Source organism: Typopeltis vanoorti, chromosome 5, assembly GCF_054136105.1.
Source record: "Typopeltis vanoorti isolate ZY-2024b chromosome 5, IOZ_Tvanoo_1.0, whole genome shotgun sequence".
NCBI lineage: Eukaryota > Metazoa > Arthropoda > Arachnida > Uropygi > Thelyphonidae > Typopeltis > Typopeltis vanoorti.
In genome coordinates this window covers 160629331-160653892 of record NC_143553.1, presented here as the reverse complement: position 1 = coordinate 160653892, position 24562 = coordinate 160629331, and the positions used below count along the sequence as shown (strand labels likewise).

Genomic DNA, 24562 nt, shown 5'->3' with positions numbered 1-24562 from the left:
GGATATGGGCTTTACGTTATGGAATACTATGATGTGACGTCATTAGCTTCTATATACAAGTTGCCTCAGTCTTGAAAATACTTCAGGTGCAAACTTTGCTTACTCTTGGATAAACGATTAAACCAAGTATATAATTTCTTGGTATCTTTAATTTACACTTTTCAGTTGTTTGCAATCTTTGCCACGTGGGCCCCTGAACTTCAACTTCTTATCTACTAACACTGTAAGATTCCTATCCTGATTAGTTTCTTCTAGTATAATTATTATTATTACGGGTATCTCCATGGAGTCAGACTCATTGTGGGAGACCGAAACTGTCAAAAAATATCTATCATATGTCTTCTTGAATTCATTTACAGACAAAGAACTTACAACTGAGACAGGCAATGCATTCCACTCATTCACCACCCTCCAGGCGAAAAACCTTGTTCTCACACCCTTGTTAACCACGCTTTTCCTTAATTTCCAGGGATGACCTCTTGTTCTACCATCACTATCACACAGCTGAAACATTTCCCCTGCATCAGTCTTATAAAAAACCTTTTAGTAATTTAAATATTTCTATCATATTCCATCTTCTCTGCCTATCAATGTAGGCAGCATTTCTTACGTCACTCACCAACTTAGTCACTCTCCTCTGAACCCTCTCCACAACTTCCACATCTCCAAGGAATCCAGATGACCAGACCTGAGCACAGTAATCCAAATGTGGAGGTATCAACACTTTATAAAGGAGAATAATAACCTCTTTATCTCTGGATGTTAGTGTGTTTCTCAATAACAAGTAATCCTATGTGTAATCTTGGACATCTTAGCAATGTGTCCCCTGAACTTCATCGCCCTATCCAACAACACCCCTAAATCTCTAGCCTCATCAATATCTTGGAGTACCATTCCATCGATGTAGTACACAACTGGTAATCTTTTAATCCCAAAATGCATAACTTTACACTTTTCCACATTGAACTGACATCCATAACCTTTTGCCCATTTCGCCAGCTTATTTAAATCATCCTGCAAACTCTCAACATCAGCTTGATTTTTTTATTGTGCTACCCAACTTTGTATCATCAGCAAACAACTGAATATCTCCTTTTAAGCCATTTCCTATATCATTTATGTACAAATTAAACAACAGTGGCCCAAGCACAGAGCCCTGAGGCACACCACTGGTCACCTGCCTCATCCTGGACTTTGCTCCTTCGTACCTTCTGATATCTCTCCCTGAGCCATTCTCCTATCCATATCACCAGTTTAGTATCCATTCCCATCTGCTCCAATTTGTGCAATAGTATTCCATGGGGAATCCTGTCAAATGCCTAAGCAAAATCCAGAAGTACCATGTAACCATTTCCTTTGTTCAACTCAGATGTCATTCTATTATAAAAAGTTAATAAATTGCTAAGACAGGATCGACCTTTAACAAAACCATATTGGGCCCCTATAGAGTATCATACCCTGATTCACCCATTCTTCAATTTTGTCTTTAACCAACTTTACTAATACTTTTACCACCACTCCTGAGATGGTGATTGGTCTGTAATTAACTACCGCAGTTTTAGAGCCCCCTTCATGCAAAGGAACTACTTCGCCTTCCTTCCACTCCCTAGGGACCATACCAGAGTTCAAACTTAAGTTAAATAACCAAGTAAGAGGCGTTGACAATTCCTTTTGCACATTCACACAACACCTGAGCTGATATTCCATCTAAACCTGCAGCAGTGTTTGCATTTAAATTTTGCAATATACTAAGTACTTCTGATTTCTTAACTTCAACTCTCACATTAGTTATTGCTACAGGTACAGAGATATCCTCACTTGGGTGATAGACTTTTGAAAACTGATCACCCAGTAACTCTACTATTACATCTGAATTTGTCACCTCGATACCATCAGCACCCACTAAAGTTATCCTTCCAAAGTCATTCTTCCTTTACTTGCCACATAGCGAAAGAACTCTCACCAACATAATATGACATTGGATATATATCCTGCCAAAGTGCATGACTTTACCTTTACTAATGTTGAACTGACATCCATTTTTCAATTCCAGCCTATTCAAATCATTCTGCAAATACTGCATGTAATTTATGATTACATGCCTATCTTTACATCATCAGAAAATAGCTGTATGTCGCCTGTCACATACTTCCCACTATCGTTAATGTACAGATTGAATAATAGTGGACCAAGGACTTATCCTTGTGGTATACCACTAGTTACCTAAAATCTTGCAGACTTATATCCCCCATATACCACTTTTTGATATCTGGCAGTCAGCCATCCTGTTAACCACACTAATATTTCACAATACAAACCCATATTTTCCAATGTATGCAACAGTCTTCCATGCTGCATTCTGTCAAAAGCCTTAGCAAAATCCAAAAGTATCATGGGTGCATCCATTCCCCTGTCTAGTTCAATGGTAACATTATTATAGAATGTGAGCAAGTTGCTTAAACATGACCTTCCCTTAGTAAATCCATGCTGTTTATCGCAAAGTAGAGATTCAATGTCAACCCATTTCTTGAATGTGAGCCCTAACCAATTTTTCCAAAATCTTCATCACCACTGCTTAGATGCTGATAAGTTGTTAGTTGGATATATCAGTCTTTGCACAACCCTTGTGCAGTGCAATTACCATGCTTTTTTTCCACTGCTCTGGAATTTTCCTTGTTCTGAGACTCAAATTATATAGCCTGGTCATAGGATTACCCAGGTCAACTGAACACTCTTTTAGCATCTGTGCTGATATCCAATTCATCCCTATTGCTGATTTATTATTCAGTTTGTGCAACAGTTGTAATATGTCCTCTTCACACACTTGAGTTTCTTCATCCAGTGAAGAGGTAGCACTAAACTCAATGTTGCATACACCAAATTGATAGCTTCTAGCAAAATGGGCACTCATTAGTTGAAAAACCTCTTCTGCATCTTTCACCCTATATTAACAGAAGAGATTGAAATAAATCAGGGTGTCAGACAGGGATGTAGCTTATCTCCAACTCTATTCAATATATATTTTAATCAGATTATTAAAATATGTAAATCAATAAAACAAGGTATCCAGTTTTATTTAACTTAACCAGAACTGTTATCAGTATCATCTGTATGCTGGAATGGGTCTATAGATGTTTGACCAAAATAGTTTTCTTATCTCTGGAATGTTGAATATGAAGAAAGGTTGATATGATGCAATTTGCAATCTAGTGGGTATGAGAAAGAGAGGATGATATGATAGACTTACAAGTTGTTAAGGGGTTATTATAGGATTAACATTGAAGAGGTTTTTCATAAAATGGTGGCTAACAAATTATATGGCAATCTGTATATCCGGAGTGGTAGTAATAGTATTGGAGAGGTTGATGAGATATAGGCAGTGGTGAGCTACGGAAATTTTAACAAAGGGTTCGCATCATCGAGCAAAAAAAAAAAGCCTAACTTAGCCCTTATAATACTGATATTGCGACTTTGTAGAGCTTCTGACAGATATGATGATTCCTGTAGGATATCAATCATTAATGCTAGATCTTTTAAAAATTTCAAATTGAGAAGTCTGTTTGAAAAGCCCTTACATTTATCGATGCAAAATGCTTGCATAAAGCTGGGTAATTTCTCCACAAGGTAAGAGCCGTTCGTAAATTGTAAGCTGCCTCGTGGTCCAAACACACGGCCGATCTTTAAAATTTTGATACCAAGTTCATATTTAATTCTCGTTGATTTTTTGTAAAAAGCATGTAATTTATCCATAAACATTTCAAAATGATTTATTTCTTTAATGTTTTTTATCAAATCGCCTAATGCTAAGTGTAAACAATGAGTGCAATGCCAAATAAGAACGTTGGGAAATTTTTGTACAAGTTTGATTGCAACACCTGATTTGTTTCCTAACATTACACTAGCTCCATCAGAACAAAAGGCAATGAAATGATTTTTTATATAGTTATCAGAAAATCCATATGAATTTAAAGTAGTAATTATAGTAGCATGTATACATTCCACGGTGGTATTTTCTAATTCTACAAGATTATTAAACAAGAAGAACAAGCAGCTCGCAAATTTGAGAAAAATTTAATAAAGGGCTCGCGTGAGCCCCTTATAGTTCATCACTGGAGATATAGGATACAAAAGGAGTTGATAAGAGTGGTATTCTTTGTGCTTTTCAACTTGGGTTTGTTAAAGGGAGGTCATGTTTTACAAACTTGCTTGTATATTATAACAAGATGAATGTATTGGACAAGGGAAATGCATATACAATAGTATACCTTGAGATTTTGCAAAGGCTATTGGTAGATTGCCACACCACAAGTTGCTAACTAAATTTAAGCAGATTGAATTGGATGATAGACTAGTAAACTGGATAGGTAATGGCTATCAGCAAGTTGTGTATGGGGGGATGCAATATTCCAGAAGAGAAAAGTCAGTAGTGGTGTGCCACAGATATCTATTTTGGGAGCATTGTCATTTAATTTGAATATTAATAATATTGGGATGAGTTTAACTGGTGATGTACAACTGTTTGCATATGATGCAAAACTGGGGAGCGTGATGATGAATCAAGCATATGTGGCCTTACAGAAGGCTTGAATAGATTGTGAGTGGGCAACAGTATAGAACTGTCAATTCAGTGTTGCCAAATGTAAGATTCTGAAATTTAGCAACACTGGGAAGAAGTCGAGGAGTTGTGAAGACATCACATTAGATTATAATAATGTCACTCAGGATCTTAACTTGTGGAAATATCTAGTTCCATTTGTATAAGGCCTCTTATGGATTATTATGCATGGATTTAGTTGTCTGGTTTTCACTGTGATGAGGTATTTTTCTTTCTTCATTACCTATTACCCAATTATTACCTTGGATAATAATTATATAATTATTACCCAAGACTCATCTAGGAGGTCCTTTTATCAAACACGCAGCTCATCATACCATACTTTAAACACTCAAATTCTGCAGATACCACACTCTCAGGCAAGATGTTCCCATCATTCGCAACTCTGCATGCAAAAAATCTGCTTCTCATGCCCTCTTTATACAGTTTCCAGGGATGACCTCTGGTTCTCCCCTGATCTCCTACTATTTTCTGTAGAACCTCTCCAGCATTGATCCTATAACAACCCCTTAATAACTTGTAGGTCTCTTTCATATATCCCTTCTTCCTCCTGTCCACCAGACATTGCAAGTTGCATCTTCTCAATCTTTCCTCATATTTGACATTCCAGAGGTTAGAAACTATCTTAGTCAAGTTGCCTTTGAACCCTTTCCAACATCTCTTCATCCTTCTGAAAACCAGGTGACCAAATCTGGGAACAATAATCCTTGTGTGGCCTAATCAAAACTTTATACGATGGAACAAGAATCTCCCTATTTCTACAAGTCAGTGTCCTCCGCATCATTCCCAGACACCTGTGTTGTCTTCATAATTTTGGCTATGTGTCCCCTAAATTTCAGATCGTTATCCACTATCGCTCACAGTTCTCTTATTTCCTCCACCTCCAACAATATATCCTCACCAAGCATAAATTCAGCATCCTATTTTTGTTTTCCAAATTTTAAAACCTTGCATTTTGCAATGTTGAACTCGCATCCCCATTCTCATGCCCAATTACTCAATTTATTCAAGTTTTTTAAGACCACAACATCTTCTATACTCTTCATGGTTCGTCCCAACTTTTTCATCATCTGCACACAACTGAATATCTCCATCCAAATCTTCACCAATATCATTAATATACAAGTTAAACAGCAATGGCCCTAAAAAACAGACCCCCTGAGGACCACTAGTAACTTTCCTTTTCCTGGATATCACTCCCCCATACACAACTTGTTCATACCTATCAGATAGCCAGTCTCCAAATGCACCAATCTAATATCCAACCCCATCTAGTCCAGTTTGACTATGAACTTATGCAGTAATCTATCAAAAGCCTTTGCAAAATCTAAGTATATTACTGTGTATCCTTCTCCTCTGTCCATGGAAGCAGTCACCTTATTGTAATAAGTAGATAACTAAAACATGACCTCCATTTAGTAAATCCATGCTGTCCTTCAAAGATAATACCATTGTTGTCAACCCAATTCTGGATCCTAGTTCTCACATACTTCTCCAACAACTTCACTACAACACCTGACACACAAATAGGCCTATAGTTTGATGCTTGAGATCTATCACCTCATTTATGAAGTGGCACAATCTTGCCATCCTTCCACTCCTTAGGAACTTGACCTAGTGCAAGACTCGTATTTAAAAAAATGTTAAGACTGGCATCAACTCCCTGGCACATTCCTTCAGAATACGTGGTGATATATTATGAAGTCCCACAGCCTTATTATTATTATTGTTCCGGGAAACTCCAAGGAGTCGACAGACTCATCGAGGGAGGCCCTAACATCATGTCAAGAACAACTATTCAACATTCACACAGTATCTATCATACCTTGCCTTGAACTCATTCACGGTCGTAGCACCCACAACAGACTCTGGAAGCTTATTCCACTCACTTACCACTCTCCAAGTAAAGAACCTAGCTCTAACACCCTTGTCAACCACGCTCTTGCCCAGCTTCCATGCATGGCCCCTAGTCCTCCCACCACCAGTCATATTTTCAAAAATATCTTCTGGATCAATCTTATAAAAACCCTTCAGTAATTTGAATGTCTCAATCATATCACCCCTCCTTCGCCTATCATCCAATTTCTGCAATCCACAAATCTTCAACCTATTCTCATAAGGTTCATTCCACAGACCTGCTATCATCTTGGTCACTCGTCTCTGGATCTCTCCACTTCCTCCCCATCACGAAGAAACCCTGGTGCCCATAGCTGGGCACAGAAGTCCAGATGGGGTCTTATCAAGGCTCGATACAGAGGAACAACAACTTGTTCGTCTCTGCATGTTAAAGTATTTTTCAGAAGCCAAGTGATTTGGTGAGCTGTTTTAGTTACTTTTCCAATGTGCTCCCTAAACTTCAACTCCCTATCCACCAACACTCCCAAATCCCTGGCCTCATCAATCTCCTGGAGTATGGTTCCACCAATGCGATATACTGCTGCTATTCTTTTAACCCCAAAGTGCATAACCTTACACTTTGCCACATTAAATTGACATCCATTTATCCTAGCCCAGTCCTCCAAACTATCCAAATCATCCTGTAAAATTTTGACATCCTGTGTAGTCATAATTGCTCTACCCAACTTTGCATCATCAGCAAACAAGTGAACACTTCCTCTCAGATCCTTTCCAATATTATTGATGAACAAATTGAAAAGCAGTGGTTCAAGAACAGAGCCCTGTGGCACTCCACTAGTCACAAGACGTCTTTTAGACTCCACTCCTGAATAAACCACTCTTTGATATCTCTCCTTCAACCACCCTCTTATCCATCTCACCAACCCTATATCTATACCCATCTGCTCCAGTTTACTGATTAGGGTTCCATGTGGTATCCTATCAAAGGCCTTGGCAAGGTCCAGTAGTATCACTGTAAACCCATTACCCCTATCCAGTTCAGCCGTCACTGTGTTATAAAACGTGAGCAAGTTACTGAGACATGATCTACCCTTCACAAAACCATGTTGTCCCCCATACAATATCCCATTTTCATCTATCCAATCCTGTATTCTTTTCTTGACTAATTTCTCTAAGACCTTGACAATGATTCCTGATATGCTAATCGGTCGGTAATTTACAACAGCAGTCTTGGAACCACCTTTATGCAGTGGAACTATTTTCCCCTCTTTCCACCCGCTTGGGACTAACCCAGACCTGAGATTCAAATTAAACAAAATGGTCAAGGGTACTGACAATTCTTTAGCTGCTTCTCATACAACACGAGCTGGTATACCATCCAATCCCACAGATGTATTGACATTGAGGTTATGCAATAGACTACTCACCTCCACTTCATTAACCACAATTCCCATATAATCTAATAAATTTAGTTTAATCCTTTATCCAAGTGTGAGCAAACAAAGTTTGTGCCTGAAAGTATCTTCAGGACTGAAGTAAGGTGGTACACACCAGGGCAACTCATTGCAAAGGTGGAGCAAGCTACCAATACTCCTGTCTCAGTATCTCCTATATAATGCAAAACACATCTCCTTGCGGATATGTCTAATGTTATGCATTAAGGGAAGGGCCACTACCCAGACTAGTTTCGACCTTTATTGAGGTCTCTTCAGTGGGAGCCAGGCCCAAGCTGAGATACCAGGCAGAAGCATTCGCAGGTCATCTCTACCTATAGAAGTTGCAAAATGGTGTGCCACCCATTTTTAATAAATTACTCTGGATTTAGAGAAAGATGTTGAAAGTTTATTTTTCACTTGGTTAGAATATAATAAATTTAGTTTAATCCTTTATCCAAGTGTGAGCAAACAAAGTTTGCGCCTGAAAGTATCTTCAGGACTGAAGTAAGGTGGTACACACCAGGGCAACTCATTGCAAAGGTGGAGCAAGCTACCAATACTCCTGTCTCAGTATCTCCTATAATGCAAAACACATCTCCTTGCGGATATGTCTAATGTTACCATATGTCTAATGGTATGTCTAAAAGGATTAAACTAAATTTATTATATTCTAACCAAGTGAAAAATAAACTTTCAACATCTTTCTCTAAATCCAGAGTAATTTATTAAAAATGGGTGGCACACCATTTTGCAACTTCTATAGGTAGAGATGACCTGCGAATGCTTCTGCCTGGTATCTCAGCTTGGGCCTGGCTCCCACTGAAGAGACCTCAATAAAGGTCGAAACTAGTCTGGGTAGTGGCCCTTCCCTTAATGCATAACATTAGACATATCCGCAAGGAGATGTGTTTTGCATTATAGGAGATACTGAGACAGGAGTATTGGTAGCTTGCTCCACCTTTGCAATGAGTTGCCCTGGTGTGTACCACCTTACTTCAGTCCTGAAGATACTTTCAGGCGCAAACTTTGGTTGCTCACACTTGGATAAAGGATTAAACTAAATTTATTATATTCTAACCAAGTGAAAAATAAACTTTCAACATCTTTCTCTAAATCCAGAGTAATTTATTAAAAATGGGTGGCACGCCATTTTGCAACTTCTATAGGTAGAGATGACCTGCGAATGCTTCTGCCTGGTATCTCAGCTTGGGCCTGGCTCCCACTGAAGAGACCTCAATAAAGGTCGAAACTAGTCTGGGTAGTGGCCCTTCCCTTAATGCATAACATTAGACATATCCGCAAGGAGATGTGTTTTGCATTATAGGAGATACTGAGACAGGAGTATTGGTAGCTTGCTCCACCTTTGCAATGAGTTGCCCTGGTGTGTACCACCTTACTTCAGTCCTGAAGATACTTTCAGGCGCAAACTTTGGTTGCTCACACTTGGATAAAGGATTAAACTAAATTTATTATATTCTAACCAAGTGAAAAATAAACTTTTCCCATATAATCTACTGGTTTATTCGTTTCTGCAATGTCACCACCTGGATGATATACTTTTGCAAAGTGCTCACTCAGTAACTCAACTACCTCAACTGATTCAGTTACCTCCCTACCATCGGCATTCTTTAAAATCAATCTGCCATGTACATTTTTCCTTTTACTTGCTACATATTTAAAAAAACTGTTTAGGATTCTCTTTAGCCTGCATTGCCAATGTTTTTTCGTAATCCTTTTTGCTTTTCTTACCACACTCGTCACCCTTCTGGCATGCGCTTTATACCGTTCATGTGCCTGCTGGTCACCCTTCTCCTTAAATTCCCTCCATAGTTGTTTCTTTTTTTGCAACTCAAGCTTAATGGTGTTATTCATCCATTTAACCCCTACTTGATTTATTATTCGGACTCTAGGTATACAGTCAACCGTTGCTTCATGCAAGCACTTCTTAACTACCTCCCATGCACTATCAACTTCTAGTCCTTGCAGTTGTACATGCCATGGCACTGAACCAATCAAACTCCTAAGCTTGTCATACTTTCCAGCCCGATAATTCCACATGTACCCTGTCTTAATTGAAAATTCTACACCTTTAGCCACCTCCCAAGTTAAAACCCTATGATCACTCTCACCGATTGGTGGCAATGTGGTAATATTTGTTACAGCCAAATCCTCAGATGTAATTACTAGGTCAAGCACTCTCTGATCCCTAGTATTTTCCATAACATGCTGTCGCAGATAGTTATCCCTTAATAACCGCATAAAATCCAGTTCCTTCCTCCCGTGTGTCCTCTCCTCTCCAATCAATGCGACCATAGTTGAAATCTCCCATAATAATCACCCTCCTTCCACCCATTTCTTCTATTTGCTTGTGCATACTGTCACCACCATCTTTTCCATCACCTGGTGTATAGCAGCACCCAATTGGATATTTAGTTCTGCTAGCCACAATCTCTCACCAAATGGCCTCAAATGTGCTCTTTTCTCTATCCTGCAATTCAACTTCTATTCTCCTTGGCTGGAGCTCATCAGCTATCATCAACAATACTCCTCCCCCCATTTTATCCTCTCTGTCATTCCTGAACACACTATACCATCACATTCAATCCCACTAGTTATATCATCTACAGTCAGCCATGTTTCACTAATACCTATAACCTGTGGTCTGGAAGTGCCAATCATGGCCAAAAACTCTTCCTTCTTGTTCCTAATACTCCTAGCATTGGTGTACATGAATTTAAGACCCCCATTAGCCCCAACCCTACTTTGATGCCTTATATTAACTATCCCACTCAGATTTGTTGTCCTTATTTGCTCTGGCATATTATATTCATTCTTACATTCAACTGCCTCCATAAGGACTGTATCTCTACTCCCCCCCCCCTTAACAAATCTAGTTTCCCTGAATATGCATATCCACTACATTCAGCAACACTTTCTCAAGTCTTCTTACACCGTAACCATTCAAATGCAAGCCATCCATCTTATATAGATCCTTTCGCCCATCAAACTCGCTCCACACATTCACAAATTCCACACCACTCGTCATACATAACCCACGCATAAAGTCATTCGCAATTATAGCCCTCCGTTTAAACATTTCACTGTCATACCGTGGCAAAAGACTAATCGTTCTAACTCTCTCACTCTTTTCTTTTGCTACCTCAAACAATTCATTCAGGTCTTCTATCATTTCCATTTTATCTCCTTTCAAATCATTCGTACCTGCCACAACAATCATTTCTTTCACCCTTTCCTTTTGCTCTCTAATAGACACAGTTACGTCCTTTATGGTCGCACCAGGTTGGTACGATTTTGTCAAATCCTCAACTAACACACCTCGTACTAACGAGTCTCCATACAGCACTCTATCCTTCATTTTGTTCATGTTCACATTCATACGTCTATTTTTCCTGTCATACCTTTTATTATTGGTTGGTTCATTCAGTCTACTTTTGTTCATGCACTCTAGCTGCTGTTTTGCTCTTTCTATCGCACTATTCAACAACGCGATCTCACTCAATGCATCTATCTCATCTTTTTTGTTCTCTGAGAAACCATTTATACTATCATTCACACTTTCTACATTCACACTCTCACAATTTTCATGTACAACCTTGCCGTTTCTTGTCATATTGCTATTTCCTTCATTCTGAAGGTTGACAAAAATATCACACTCACGATCCGAAATACACTTCAATTCCTCATTCTCCCTACATTTTCTCACACATTCAATCCTTTATTATCATCTAACCACACTTCGACCGCACTCCGCAAAGCGTACATTTCACAGCTAGTACACTGACTCATTTCTTTTATGCTACCATTCTTTGATAACGATGGCAAACCTTCATTACTGGCTGCCATTTTCCTTTGCACAGGTGCCATACTTATTTACAACGTGTTTTGTCAAATTATACTTTATAACACACCAAAAATAGATGCACTAAAATACGCAAGGCAAACAAAACAAAACTACATGATATTAAGTAATTTGTATCGATAACTGAAAATGATACTTATCTTATCTGGAGCTTGCACGAACACTACACATTACGAATTCATCTAGCGGCGACTTCTCGACATAGATTATGTTATAAAACACTTTAGTACACTAACCACGCTAATAAAGCTCCAATAATATACCTAAATTACACACCTAAGTCCATTAAATTGAATCCAAAACATCAATAAATCAACAAAAAACACAAATCTCTCAGGAGCTCTCCGATAGTACGTCCGTTCACCAGCTAGCCTCGACACCCCCCTTATTTACATCTAGTTTGCTCAACTCCCCATACACCTCTTGCTCACTTACAGTCAGTCTCTTTTCCCCATCATCAACTGCTCTCAATCTCTCCATGAAGTCACATTCACAAGATTGAAAGACCTTTATGAACTGCTCATTAAGTATCTCTCCCACACCTTCTGCAACAGCTGTTTTTATACTATTTTCTCCAATCAATATCATCCTTCCATAATCATTCTTTCTTTTGCTGGCTACATATCGAAAGAACTGCTTAGGATTCTTTTTGGCTTCATTAGCCAACTGCTGTTCCTACCTCTCTTTAGATGCCATCACGAACTAAGTCACCGGCCTTGCCTGGTCTTTGTAGTTCACATGGAATTGGTTATTTTCACTTATCTTATGCTGCCTCTATAATGCCCTTTTTCTCTGTATCGCATGCTTAATCTCTTTATTCATCCATTTCACGCCTACCTTATTTAACCTTCTCGCCCTTGGAATACATTTGGACATTGCATCTACTAGATAGTTTTTGAAAATCCCCCAAGCTGCATTGATCTCTTTTCCAGCTAACTCCTCATTCCATGCTACTCCTGCAAGCTGTGTCCCAAGCTCTTCATAATCATCCCCCCCCCCCCTTGTAGTTCCACATATACTTTTCTTACAGATGTCCTCACACTGCTAGCAACCACCCAGGTAATCACCTCATGGTCACTCTCACCAATTGGTGGGTGATTTGACACTTTATTTTTAATTACATCCTCTGAGGAGATGACTTCAATCATCATGTTCCCTCTGTTACGTACTGTCTGAGGTAGTTATCTCTCAAAAACTCAAACTAATTTTCTTTACTTCTAGTCTCATCATTCCAGTCTATATCGCCATAATTAAAATCACCCATAGTGATCACTCTTTTCTTATTTGCTTGGCTAATTTGATTATACATTTCATAGTCACTACCATCCGCATTTCCTGGTCTATAACAACATCCAACCAAATATTTCATTCCATTCACCTCTATCACGCACCATAATGCCTCAAAACCACGGCACTATTTCCTCTCTTGCATCTCTACTTTGTGTGGACATAACCCTTTCTCTATCATCAATAGTACTACCAATCCTCCCTTTTTACCCCTTCTATCCTCACAAAATGCATCATATCCTTCCATCTCTATTCCTGTCAGGATGTCGTCCTCATCTAACCATGTGTCACTTATTCCAACAATTTTTGGGTGAACAGACTCAATTACTACAACCATTTCATCTGCCTTGTTTCTTACACTTATAGCATTTGTATATAAACATGACAGCTCATTCCTGGATCTACAGCCAGTTCCACTGATAACACTCATTCAATGTGATCTCTCGATGCTCGAGTGGGGCAATTTCCCTTTCTGCTTATTCATTTTAGAACCATCTTCAATTCCAACTGTTTCCTCTTGATCCCAGGTCATTCCATTCGTTTCCTGTCTACACATGCTCTCGCATCCTCTTGGAGCATCCACCTTTCTCACACTGTATACCGCTGTCCACCCTGAGCCTTCCCATTTCCCTGTTCATCTTGCACACCCATTCTCTCATTTTCCTCATTCATAACCACCTCTTTAATCTCTCCTATCATACTCTCCTGCTCTTCCACATCACTTCCCACTTGATCTGATTCATTCTATATACTGTATAATGTACTCTCTATAAGTTGGTAAAGGGTTTTTACAAGGTTAATGTGGAAGAATCTTTTGTCGAATAGAAGAATGGATTAGAACAAGGGGATACTCCTGAAAGTTGTTGTATAAGGAGGGCATGCGCAGAGGCATATGGAGTAGGTTCTTTGCTTGGAGAATGGTTGGTCAGTGGAATGCTTTTCCTCACATTGTGATGAAAAAAGATGCATTGAGGGAGTGGAAAGCATGGCTTGATGTGTAACATTGTTTGCCTCTCATGACGAGTTTTTTGACTGCATTGAGGTCTGGTGTTAATAATAAGATTTGCAAACAGTCCATGGTGGAATTTAAACATGCAGCCTGTTGGGTGGAAAGTGTATATACTAACCACTTGATCAACCATGACAGTAACCTTTATTTTTCTCCCCATTCTGTTTGTGACCATATGACATTTTGTTATCTCCGTTCACACATTCCTGAACTCTGACAATCAAGTTTCTAAAATCTTCTTTCTTAATGATTCTGTTATTGATGCCATTCATTCAATCCTGATTATTCTCAGAACTCATTCTGTGATCTTTAGCTCTTGATCAAGCTTTCATTTTTTTAAATCCAACTTTTAGATCACTAAGTTAAAATTAGTTTGAATTGTCTTGTATGTTTGGTGTTTTGACTAATTTATTTTTTCCATACAAATTTATTTAGTTGACTTTCCATCATACCAGTTTTGACTATTCTGTTATCTGTTATTTAATTTGTAGCTTGCTAAAAATTGTTTGTAAAAAGCTGAATGTTTTACTTGTTTTATAGATTCTCCATTTAGAATGTAGCTAACATTTTGCCATATTTCTACCTATTTTTATGATCTTTGTCTTTTTGTTGTTGATATTTGTCAGATTTGTTGCAGCAGTTATTCATTTCAGTAAAGAAACAATTATGGGTGTTTACTGATTTTTCATTCTTAGCAGCACAGTTGCAGGGATCACACATTCTTTCTGCAGTTGGAAAGAGTTCTGCTTATATCACATCTAAGTGTGAGGAATCATTTTTATAGCTATGGGTTTTGTGTGCTGCATGTTGCATATGGAATGCAGCATATGCAGTCTGCCTCCAGATATTGTCAACAGTATGTTTCAGGCTTAAGCAAAGATGATAACCCTTTGGAACAATTGCAAGAACAGTAGAGCATTGTGCCTTTTGATGGAAAAGACCTGCATTAGTTTCTTATCTTGATGAGAGGAATCTTTATGGGCTCTTGCAATTGAAGGTGAATTAGTCGATTTCGTACCGAGGTAGTAGGGTTATTTCTCCTGGGAACTTGGGTTTTTCCTCCTATGTACAGTGAAATCGGCCATGAGAACACAATACCAGCAAGCAATACTGTTGTAGATGGTGATGGATGGTAGCTGACATTGATGGCGGTAGTAGTGTCTTTTGTATTTGGAGAATTAAGTAGTAGGGGAGATGTTGAGATACGTAATGGAGTGGAGTGCCCTCCAGTGATGAGTTCTTGGACTCTTTGGAAGTGTCACATAATATTAATAATACAAAAATAATGATGAATAAGGGTAATACTATTGTCATCCAATTACAGTTGTGAAACAAACATGTTACTTGGAGACTGCATGCATACAAACCTTTAGATTATCACACCCTACTAATCTCCAGAAGAAAGCATCAGGCATTCATAAAAATGCTGCGTCATGTCTTCCTAAATTGTTTTATTTTCTCCACTCCCAACTTGCATACTTCATCTTATATGAACTTTCACCTGTTTCAAATATTTATTTAAGCCAGAATGTTAACCATGATATCAGCACTGATATCATGGTTAGTTTGATATCACTTCTTTATTTACTGATGGCTCTTCATCCTTTCTGGTTACTTCATTTAGAAGGAATAGCCTCTCCCATATCATTTCCTCTGACTGTAATTCAAGAAATACTTTCATCCTCTCTAATTACTTGACCATACATGGCACTATTGTGTTATAGGTTTTGTAACCCGACCTTATTATGTGACACCTCCAAGGAGTCCAAAGACTCATCGAGGGAGAGCACCTACTTTACAACCCTCCTTCTCCACCATTCAATCCACCAACTACATCACACTGCAACTACCATCATCATCTACACCAACGTCATCTACTACCTACCACCACTACTAGTATTTTCAAAGACAATCACAAACATCCATGTGCATAGCAGGATTCGAACCCACAGCCTTTTGGCTGGAGAACGGATACACTAAACATTCGGCCCACCAGACCGACATAGTGTGGTGTAAGAAGATATAAGCATATTTTTTAAACTACTCTGTGTGTGTGTGTGTGTGCGTGTGCGCGTGCAAGCACATAGCAGTAATTTTACAGTAATAAATTGAAATAAAAGTGATGCTTGAACAATTTCATTTCTTAAATATGTGTATTATTTTCAGGATGGCTAAGAAGCTTGAAAGGCTGACTGGAAAGGATATTAGCTTTCCAGGATAGTATTTTCTAACAGTCTACAATTAATAAACGAATCCCTTACCAGTCAGCAGGCAAAGGAAGATTACCTATTAAAGCTGATAAGTCATGTCAACGAGTTGCTTTGATCTTAATGGGGGGCCATCTACAAAAGAGGATGGTGGATCTAAGACCCATAAGAGGTCTAAAAGTGCTGGTAGCAATACATCTAAGGACCTCTCCCTCTATACCTCCATGGGATTATATGCCCACCAAGGAATTATGCCTGCTTCTGAGACAGCTGCCAGTGAATTGTCTCACATTACAGAGAGCAGTACTTATGAATTTGTTAGATCTACCATTGACCGAGCAGATCGTTTTCGGTCAGAGTTAGAACAGCAAGGTAAGTTAGTTATTTGATTCATCTTTTCATTAGTTCATGCACATAAGCATAAATATTACTATAGGTATTATTTCTGGGAAAATTCCCATGTTACTCCTCTAAGTAAATATTATTTTTATGGCTCTTTAGCCTATTTTTGTTTAGGAGTACCTCTTTTTTTATATAATATCATTGGCTTTTTACTCATATTTTAGGGCATTATGATTTTTTATATGGACAGATATATGAGGAATATATAGGAAGAGAAACTGGACATACCTTTGTCGGATGTTGCTGGCTGTCTTCTTTTTCAGTGGCATTCTGGCATATGACGATATACGATCATTGTTGAAGGAAGTATGACCTGAATGGAAGGGGGTGTCGGAAAAGTGGAGTTGGAGAGATGTGGGAGAATCATTGGTGAGGCAAGAGGTATGCGAAAGTTTTTTGAAAAAAGTTGATGAATGTATATCGTCATATGCTGGGATGCCACTGAAAAAGAAGACAGCCAGCAACACACACACACACACACACACACACACACACACACACACACACACATATATATATATATATATATATATATATATGGACTTTTTCAATTGAAGGTGAGTTAGTTGATCTCATGCGGAGGTAGCAGGGTTTTTTCTCCCAGAAACTCTGGTTTTTCATCCCGCATACAGACAAATCAGCCCCAGAACATGTGCAATTTATAGACAAAAATACTTTTGGTGGTGGGCGGTAGATGGTGCTGATGTAGTTGATTGGTAGTAGAGGTTCGGTAATGGTGGAGACAGAGAGTCGTATAGGTCCTCCTGTGATGAGTCTTCGGACTCCTCGGAGGTGTCACAAATAATAATAAAACATCAGTATAGTAAAACAACAGTATTCCCTAAAATTTGAGTAAAAAGCTAATGACATTATATAAAATAAAAAGGGGTACTCCTAAACAAAAATAGGCTAAATAGCCATAAAAATAATAAATGTTACTGCTATTATGTGGATCTGTTAACTGGATACTGAGATTATTAAAAAAAGAATAATAAATATCATAATAAATAAATTAGAAAAAAAGTAATGTTTGATTTCAGTTTCATTTTTCTTTCTTTTTTTCTGAAAGAGTTTAGGAAAACAGCTTTCTGTAGGCTTCTGGTATTGCGTTTTATTGAACTCTACTCAGTAATCTTGGCCCCCTCCATGGAGAAGACGCTTTTGGATGTGTTTCTCACTTACCTAAACAGCCAACACCCCAAAATCCACTTCACAGTAAGAAAAGAATCTAATAACTGTTTATCTTTTCTTGACACATTAGTCACATGCCTTTCAGATGGATCGCTATCTTTTTCCATTTACAGAAAGCCAACACATGCAGACAGGATCATGGCCTAGAGACTGGAAGAAGTCTGTTTTCATACCATTACATAAGAAAGGAGATATGAAAACATGCAACAACTATAGAACTATTAGTTTAGTATCTCATGCAAGCAAAATTTTATTGAAGATCAAAGATCAAAGTTGATCTTTGAAGATCAAAGTTGAGGCAGAGATACCCGAAAAACAAGCAGGTTTTAGGAAAGGTAAGGGCACCAGAGATCAGATTCTTTGCCTTAGACAAATCACAGAAAAATATAAAGAATTTAGACTTCCTCTGGTAATGTGTTTCTTAGACTACTCTGAAGCTTTTGACTGTGTTGAGCATGTGAAACTGTGGGAAGTAATGACAAAAGAATGGGTTTTCCTGAACACACTATCTGGTTGATAGCCAACTTGTATAGGGAGCAAGAAGCCACAGTAAGAACAGGTGTTGGATTGACTGATTGGCTTCAGGTTGGAAAAAGAGTAAGGCAAGGATGTTTACTTTCTTCCCCACTTGTTTAGTATATATACGAAGGACATCATGCATGAAGCATTGGATAAGCTCGAGACAGGAATTAGGATAGGAGGTAGATTGATCAATAATCTGAGGTATGCTGATGATACAGTACTCCTTTGTAATGACATGGAAGAACTAGGACAAATTCTTGACATAATTAACAAGATCAGTAATAACAAAGGACTTCAACTAAATCCTAGTAAGACAAAGATTATGGTTCTCAAAGGAAATACAAAGAGGGAAGCTCTTGAGAAACAAGTTTTACCTTAATGGAAAAAGAATTGAGGAAGTCAGCAAGTTTGAGTACCTGGGATCCATTATTAATGTGAAGAATTGCTGTTCAGAAGAAGGTTAGGAATGGCTAAAACAAGTCAAAGACTTGTCTAAAATCTGGAAGGATGGATCTATCTCCATGGGAACATAGTTGAGGATTTTGGATGCAGTTGTTTTTCCAACGGCGACTTATGGGACGTATGGATGTGAGACCTGGAACCTAAAGAAGTCAGATAAGAAAAGGATATCTTCTTTTGAGATGTGGTGCTACAGAAGGCTGTTGAGGATATCATATACTGAAAGGCATACAAATGAATGGGTATTAGAAAAGATCAGTAAAATTTTAAGGCTCCTTAAGGATATTGACAAAAGAAAGTTAAAATATTTTGGACACATTGAAAGAATGGAAGGAGGACTTCTCAGAACAGTAATAGAATGTAAAGTTCCTGGAAAAAGAGGAAGGGTAGACCATCAATGAGATGGATGGATGGGGTGTGTGTGTAGCCAACTGCTACAATTCCTACAAAATAGATAAAATATTACATAGCCCCATTACTTCTCCCTCTTCTAATACGCAGGCACACAACAATAAGATTTCTATTCTCTATGTCAGAGGTACATCAGAAACGATTGCCGAAGTACTAATGAAACATGGCCTTTGCACCACATTCAAACATCATGGTAAATTAGCAATTCTGATCCGCTTGCCTAAGGATAAACTTCGCTCACTAGCACACCCTGGAGTGTATGAAGTTCCTTGCGACTGTGACTTGGCCTACTATTGGCAAAGATCTGTTAACATCTGCTTGGAAAAACAAAAAAAAAATACATTGGCTACCATTATTATGGCAAGTCAGGACTGACAGACCATGCTTTGGACATCTCTTTACACAGGATTAGATGGAAGAAAACTAATATGCTATTTAGAAGTCGTTACAGATCTGAAAGATAATTGTTTTGAGTCAGCCATGGCTATGAAGAATTCTTCACCTGAACAAATATGGTGGTATTAATTTGCCAAAAATTTGGGAGACTTATCTTAAGAGCAACTCCCACATAGCTGTAATTAATTATTTTTTTTAAACAACATTAAAGGGTGCCAGAATAGGACTTCAGATCTTTTGTCTGCCATAATTGTATTGTTTTACTGTCGCATATACATGCTTTTTTGTGCTCTGATGGCTGATTTGAAATTCAGCAAAATTTATTATTAACATCTTGCATACATGGATTCAGACTCATCGTGGGGAGGTACACACTATTGCATGCAATGCTCATCCAACCGTGCTTTAAACTGATTCAATTTGTCTACACCCACAACACAAAGGCGATGCATTCCACTCTCCATGTAAAGAACCTACTCCTCACTTCTCTGCTCACACCCTCCTTATACAGTTTTCAGCGATGGCCTCTTGTCTTGCCCTCCCCCTCCCATTCTGTGAAAAATCTCTTCCATGTCAACCTGATAGCAACCCTTGACTAGCTTACATATCTCGATCATATCGCCCCTCTTTCTCTTATTCACAAGGCTCTGCAACTTGCATTTTCTCGGTCTGTCCTCATACTCCACATTCCAACAACCACTGACCACATTCGGGAATCTTCTTTGTACCCTTTCCAACATATCCTCGTCATCATGAAAACCCGGCGACCACATCTGTGCACAGTAATCCATATAAGGCCTGATCAAGGTCTTATAAAGTTCCATCATAACCTCTCTATTTCTGCATGTCAGGGCCTCCGCATCATTGCCATTATCCGATGCGATGTCTTCACAACATTATGCAATGTGGCTCCTGAATTTCAGGTCCTTGTCCACCATCACTCCTAGATCTCTCATCTTCTCTACTTCCGTTAAAGTTTCCCTACCAAATGTATACTTTGCATCTCATCATTTCTTACCATATCTCAAAACCTAACACTTTGTAACATTGAACTGAGAGTTCCACTTACCTGCCCATTCATGAAATATCTATTCAAGTAATATCTATTCAAGAAATAAAACTGAATGTGAGAATTACAGAGGTATTTCCCTACTTAGTGTTCCTGGTAAGATCTATGCAAGTATACTTGAGAAACGGTTGAGAAGAATTGTGGAAGAAAAGCTTGATGAAGAACAAGCTGGATTCAGGGCAAATAGAGGCTGTCAGGATCAGATCTTCACTTTACGACAAATAGTCGAGAAAGCATGGGAATATAACAAAGATCTGTATTTAAGTTTTGTCGATTTGGAAAAGGCATATGATAAGGTGCCAAGAGAGAAGCTATTCAATACGCTGCAGTTATATGGTGTCAATGGGGCATTATATCAAGCAATACTTAGTCTTTATTTGAGTTGTGAGTCAGCAGTTAGAATTGAAGGAAGTACAGGAAGATGGTTTAATGTTAAATCTGGTGTGAGACAAGGATGTACATTATCCCCTCTGTTATTCATTATCTATATGGATCACGTTATGAAGGAATGTGGTATTAAACCTGATATCAAAATTGGAGATGTTAATGTCAGCTCTTTGCTTTATGCGGATGATGTTATACTTCTAAATAAATCCGCTACAAGTCTGCAAGATTCTCTGACTAAATTCAATTGCTGTTGTAATAGATATGGTATGAAGGTCAGCAATAAAAAGACAAAGACAATGAAAATAGGCAGAATCATTGAAAATGTCAACTGTGTTGTGAATGGAGAACCTGTGGAACAAGTAAACCATTTCAGCTACTTAGGCACAATTTTTACTGAAGATGGTAAACTAAATATAGAAATAGACAACAGAATCAGCAAAGCTGGTATCGTGGGAAGTCAATTGAATAAATTCATATGGAATAAGAAAGAAATTAGTCAGAACACTAAATTAGCTGTATACAAGACTGTGTTCAAACCAATTTTAACTTATGGATCTGAGAGCTGGGTCAGAAGTAAAACACTTGACCAAAGACTAGAGACCGCAGATATGAGAGTCCTGAGAAAGATTAGAGGCGTGAACAGATGGCATCAATGGCAATATCATATTAAAAATGAGGATATTAGAAAAGAACTTGACATTGTCAGCATCCAGGAATGCGTTAGCAGAGCTAATCTCAGATGGTATGGTCACTTAAATAGAATGGGAGAGGAAAGATTAGCAAAACAAGTGTTCTCTGCCAGGTTGGCAGGAAAACGACCCAGAGGAAGACCAAGATATAGGTGGATTGATACGGTACAAAGTGCCTTAGAAGATAGAAATATAAGATCTGATAATGTTGGAGTCTTGACAAGTAACAGACTGATTTGGAGGAAAATTGTAGATAGGAAGTTAGTAATGATGTAATTTTTTCATGTAGTACTGTCATATCCTGTACACCCCTTGAGGGTACATGGCAGGAATTTGATGATGATGATGAGCTCCTCTTATAAGGCCATAAAATCTGCTTGACTCTGCATTACTCTCCCCAGTTTTGTATCATCTGCAAACAGCTGCATAATCACTAGTTAAACCCATCCCAATATTATTAACATACAAATTGAAAAACAATGGGCCCCAAAACTGACTACTGTGGCATAATAGACTCCCATTATTGTCTTATCATTTTCCAAATAGGCTATCATGATAATTCCTTGGGAATCCCAAAAAACAGTGGCCATCATTCCCAGCTGACAAAACAATCTTTGCATTTTTCGGTGCTTTTTCACTGAGCATTGTCCACTGTTTTGACTGCTGCTTGGACTTGGTTGTGTAGTGGTGGATTCAAGTTTCGTCTACAGTCATGAATCGACACAAAAAATCCTGCGAATTGTGATTAAACATCACGAAACACTGCGTTGAAATATCTTTTCGCATGCGTTTGTGATTGACAGTCAACAATCGCAGCACCCATGTGCACACAGCTTTTTCATCTGCAATTTTTCGTGCAGGATATTATACACCTGTTTAGTTGAGATACTTACAATCTCATGCACTTTCACTCAGTGGTCTTTCATAATGATACCATGGATTTTATCAATTTCCTTCGTAGTGACCTCAGTAGGGCATCCAAAGCATGCTTCAGATGCCCGACTGAGATGGATTTAAGACCACGTTTAAACTCATTTATCCAAAAATAATTAGTCTTTAATGCTGGTGCAGAGTCCCCATGAACTGCATCTAACTCGGCTTTGATCTGCATGGTCATCAACTTCTTCAAGTAAAAGTGTTTTATCACTGCACGAAACTTGTTTTTTTGAATTTTATGAAAAATGCGAACATGGTCATTTTAAATGTTTGCCAAATGAGAACTATGTGTCACATGTGGCTAAAATTTTGTCAGAGGTAATGAAAAAGATGATACATGCCGACACTGGTATGAATGAATGAATGAATTGTGTTGCTGGCAATTGGAAATTTACCAAACTTTTCAAACAACCCTCATATACTTAGATTTTGTAAAGGCTTTTGATAGATTACCACATGATAAGTTGATAGTCAAACTAGAGAGGATGAGGTTGGATATTAGATTAGTGCTTTGGATCGGAGACTGGCTCTGATAGGTATCATCAAGTTGTGTATGGGGATGCAATACCCAGGATGAGGCAAGTCACTAGTGGTTTGCCTCAGAGATCTGTTTTAGGGCCATTGCTGTTTAACGTGTATGTTAACGATATTAGCAAAGATTTGGATAGGAATATTCAGTTGTTTGCAGGTGATGCAAAGCTGGGACAAACTATGAAGTGTAGAGAAGGTTGTGGCCTTACAAAAAGAAGACTTGAATAAATTGAGTGAATGGGCATTGACATGAGGATGCAAGTTCATTGTTGCAAAGTGTAAGGTTTTAAAATTTGGGAAATATGTGGGATGTAAAATTTATGCTTGGTGAGGATATATTGTTGGAAGTGGAGGAAATAACGGATCTTGGGAAGGGCCACTACCCAGACCAGTTTCGACCTTTATTGAGGTCTCATCATTGGGAGCCAGACCCAGAGGTGGTGATTCTATGGTGGAAGTAATGGAGAAGTCACTTTGTTTCCCTACACTTCGATAAAGGATAAAACCCACTATATAATTATTGAGTGCAAGTCTGGTTTCTGTTGTGATAATGATACACTAGAGAGAGCGAGAGATTGAATGTATCCTGACACATTGCCAAAATTGTAAGTATAACATAAAGAATTCTGTGAATGATGCAGAAGACACTGACTTGTAGAAGTAAGGAGATTCTTGTTCCATTGTTTAAGGCTTTGATTAGGCCACACATGGGCTACTGTGCCCAAATTTGGTCACCTGGTTTTCAAAATTACGAGGAGATGTCAGAAAGGCTCCAAAGGCAACCCTCAAAGGTAGTTTCTGATCTCTGAATGTCAAATATTAGGAAAGATTTAGAAGATGCAATTTACAGAGTCTAGTGGACAGGAGGTAGAGGTGATATGATAGAGACCTATAAGTTAGTAAGGGGTTGTTATGGGAGAGGGAGATCAAGGGGAGAACCAGAATATATCTATGGAGGTATAAAGGAGGGTGTGTAAGGAGGGGAGTGAGAAGCTAGTTTTTTGTATGCAGAGTTGTGAATGACTGGAATGCCTTGCCTGAGAATGTGGTGTCTGCAGAGAATTTGAATGTGTTTAAGGCACAATATGATGAGCTGCGTGTATGACAAAAGACCTCCTAGGTGAGTCTTTGACTCCATGAGGTCTTGGGATAATAATAATAATATTTTGTTCTTCTAAGGCAGTGCTTCCAAAACTTCTGGATGTCAGGGCCCCTCTCGCAAAAATTAAAATATTTCACGGCCCCCCTCGAAAAAAAATCATAATAGAGAGATAAATT

At 38.4% G+C, this 24562-nt stretch overlaps 1 protein-coding gene across 1 annotated transcript in view; it reads left to right on the top strand.

Annotated features, from left to right (window-relative positions):
- Window positions 1-24562, top strand: part of Oatp30B (Organic anion transporting polypeptide 30B) — a 386218-nt gene that overhangs the window by 68241 nt on the left and 293415 nt on the right. Inside the window, exon 2 of the mRNA XM_090393536.1 lies at window positions 16251-16663. Coding sequence (XP_090249662.1) covers window positions 16390-16663 — 274 coding nt within the window. The 5' untranslated portion in view covers window positions 16251-16389. The remainder of the gene's footprint in view (window positions 1-16250; window positions 16664-24562) is intronic.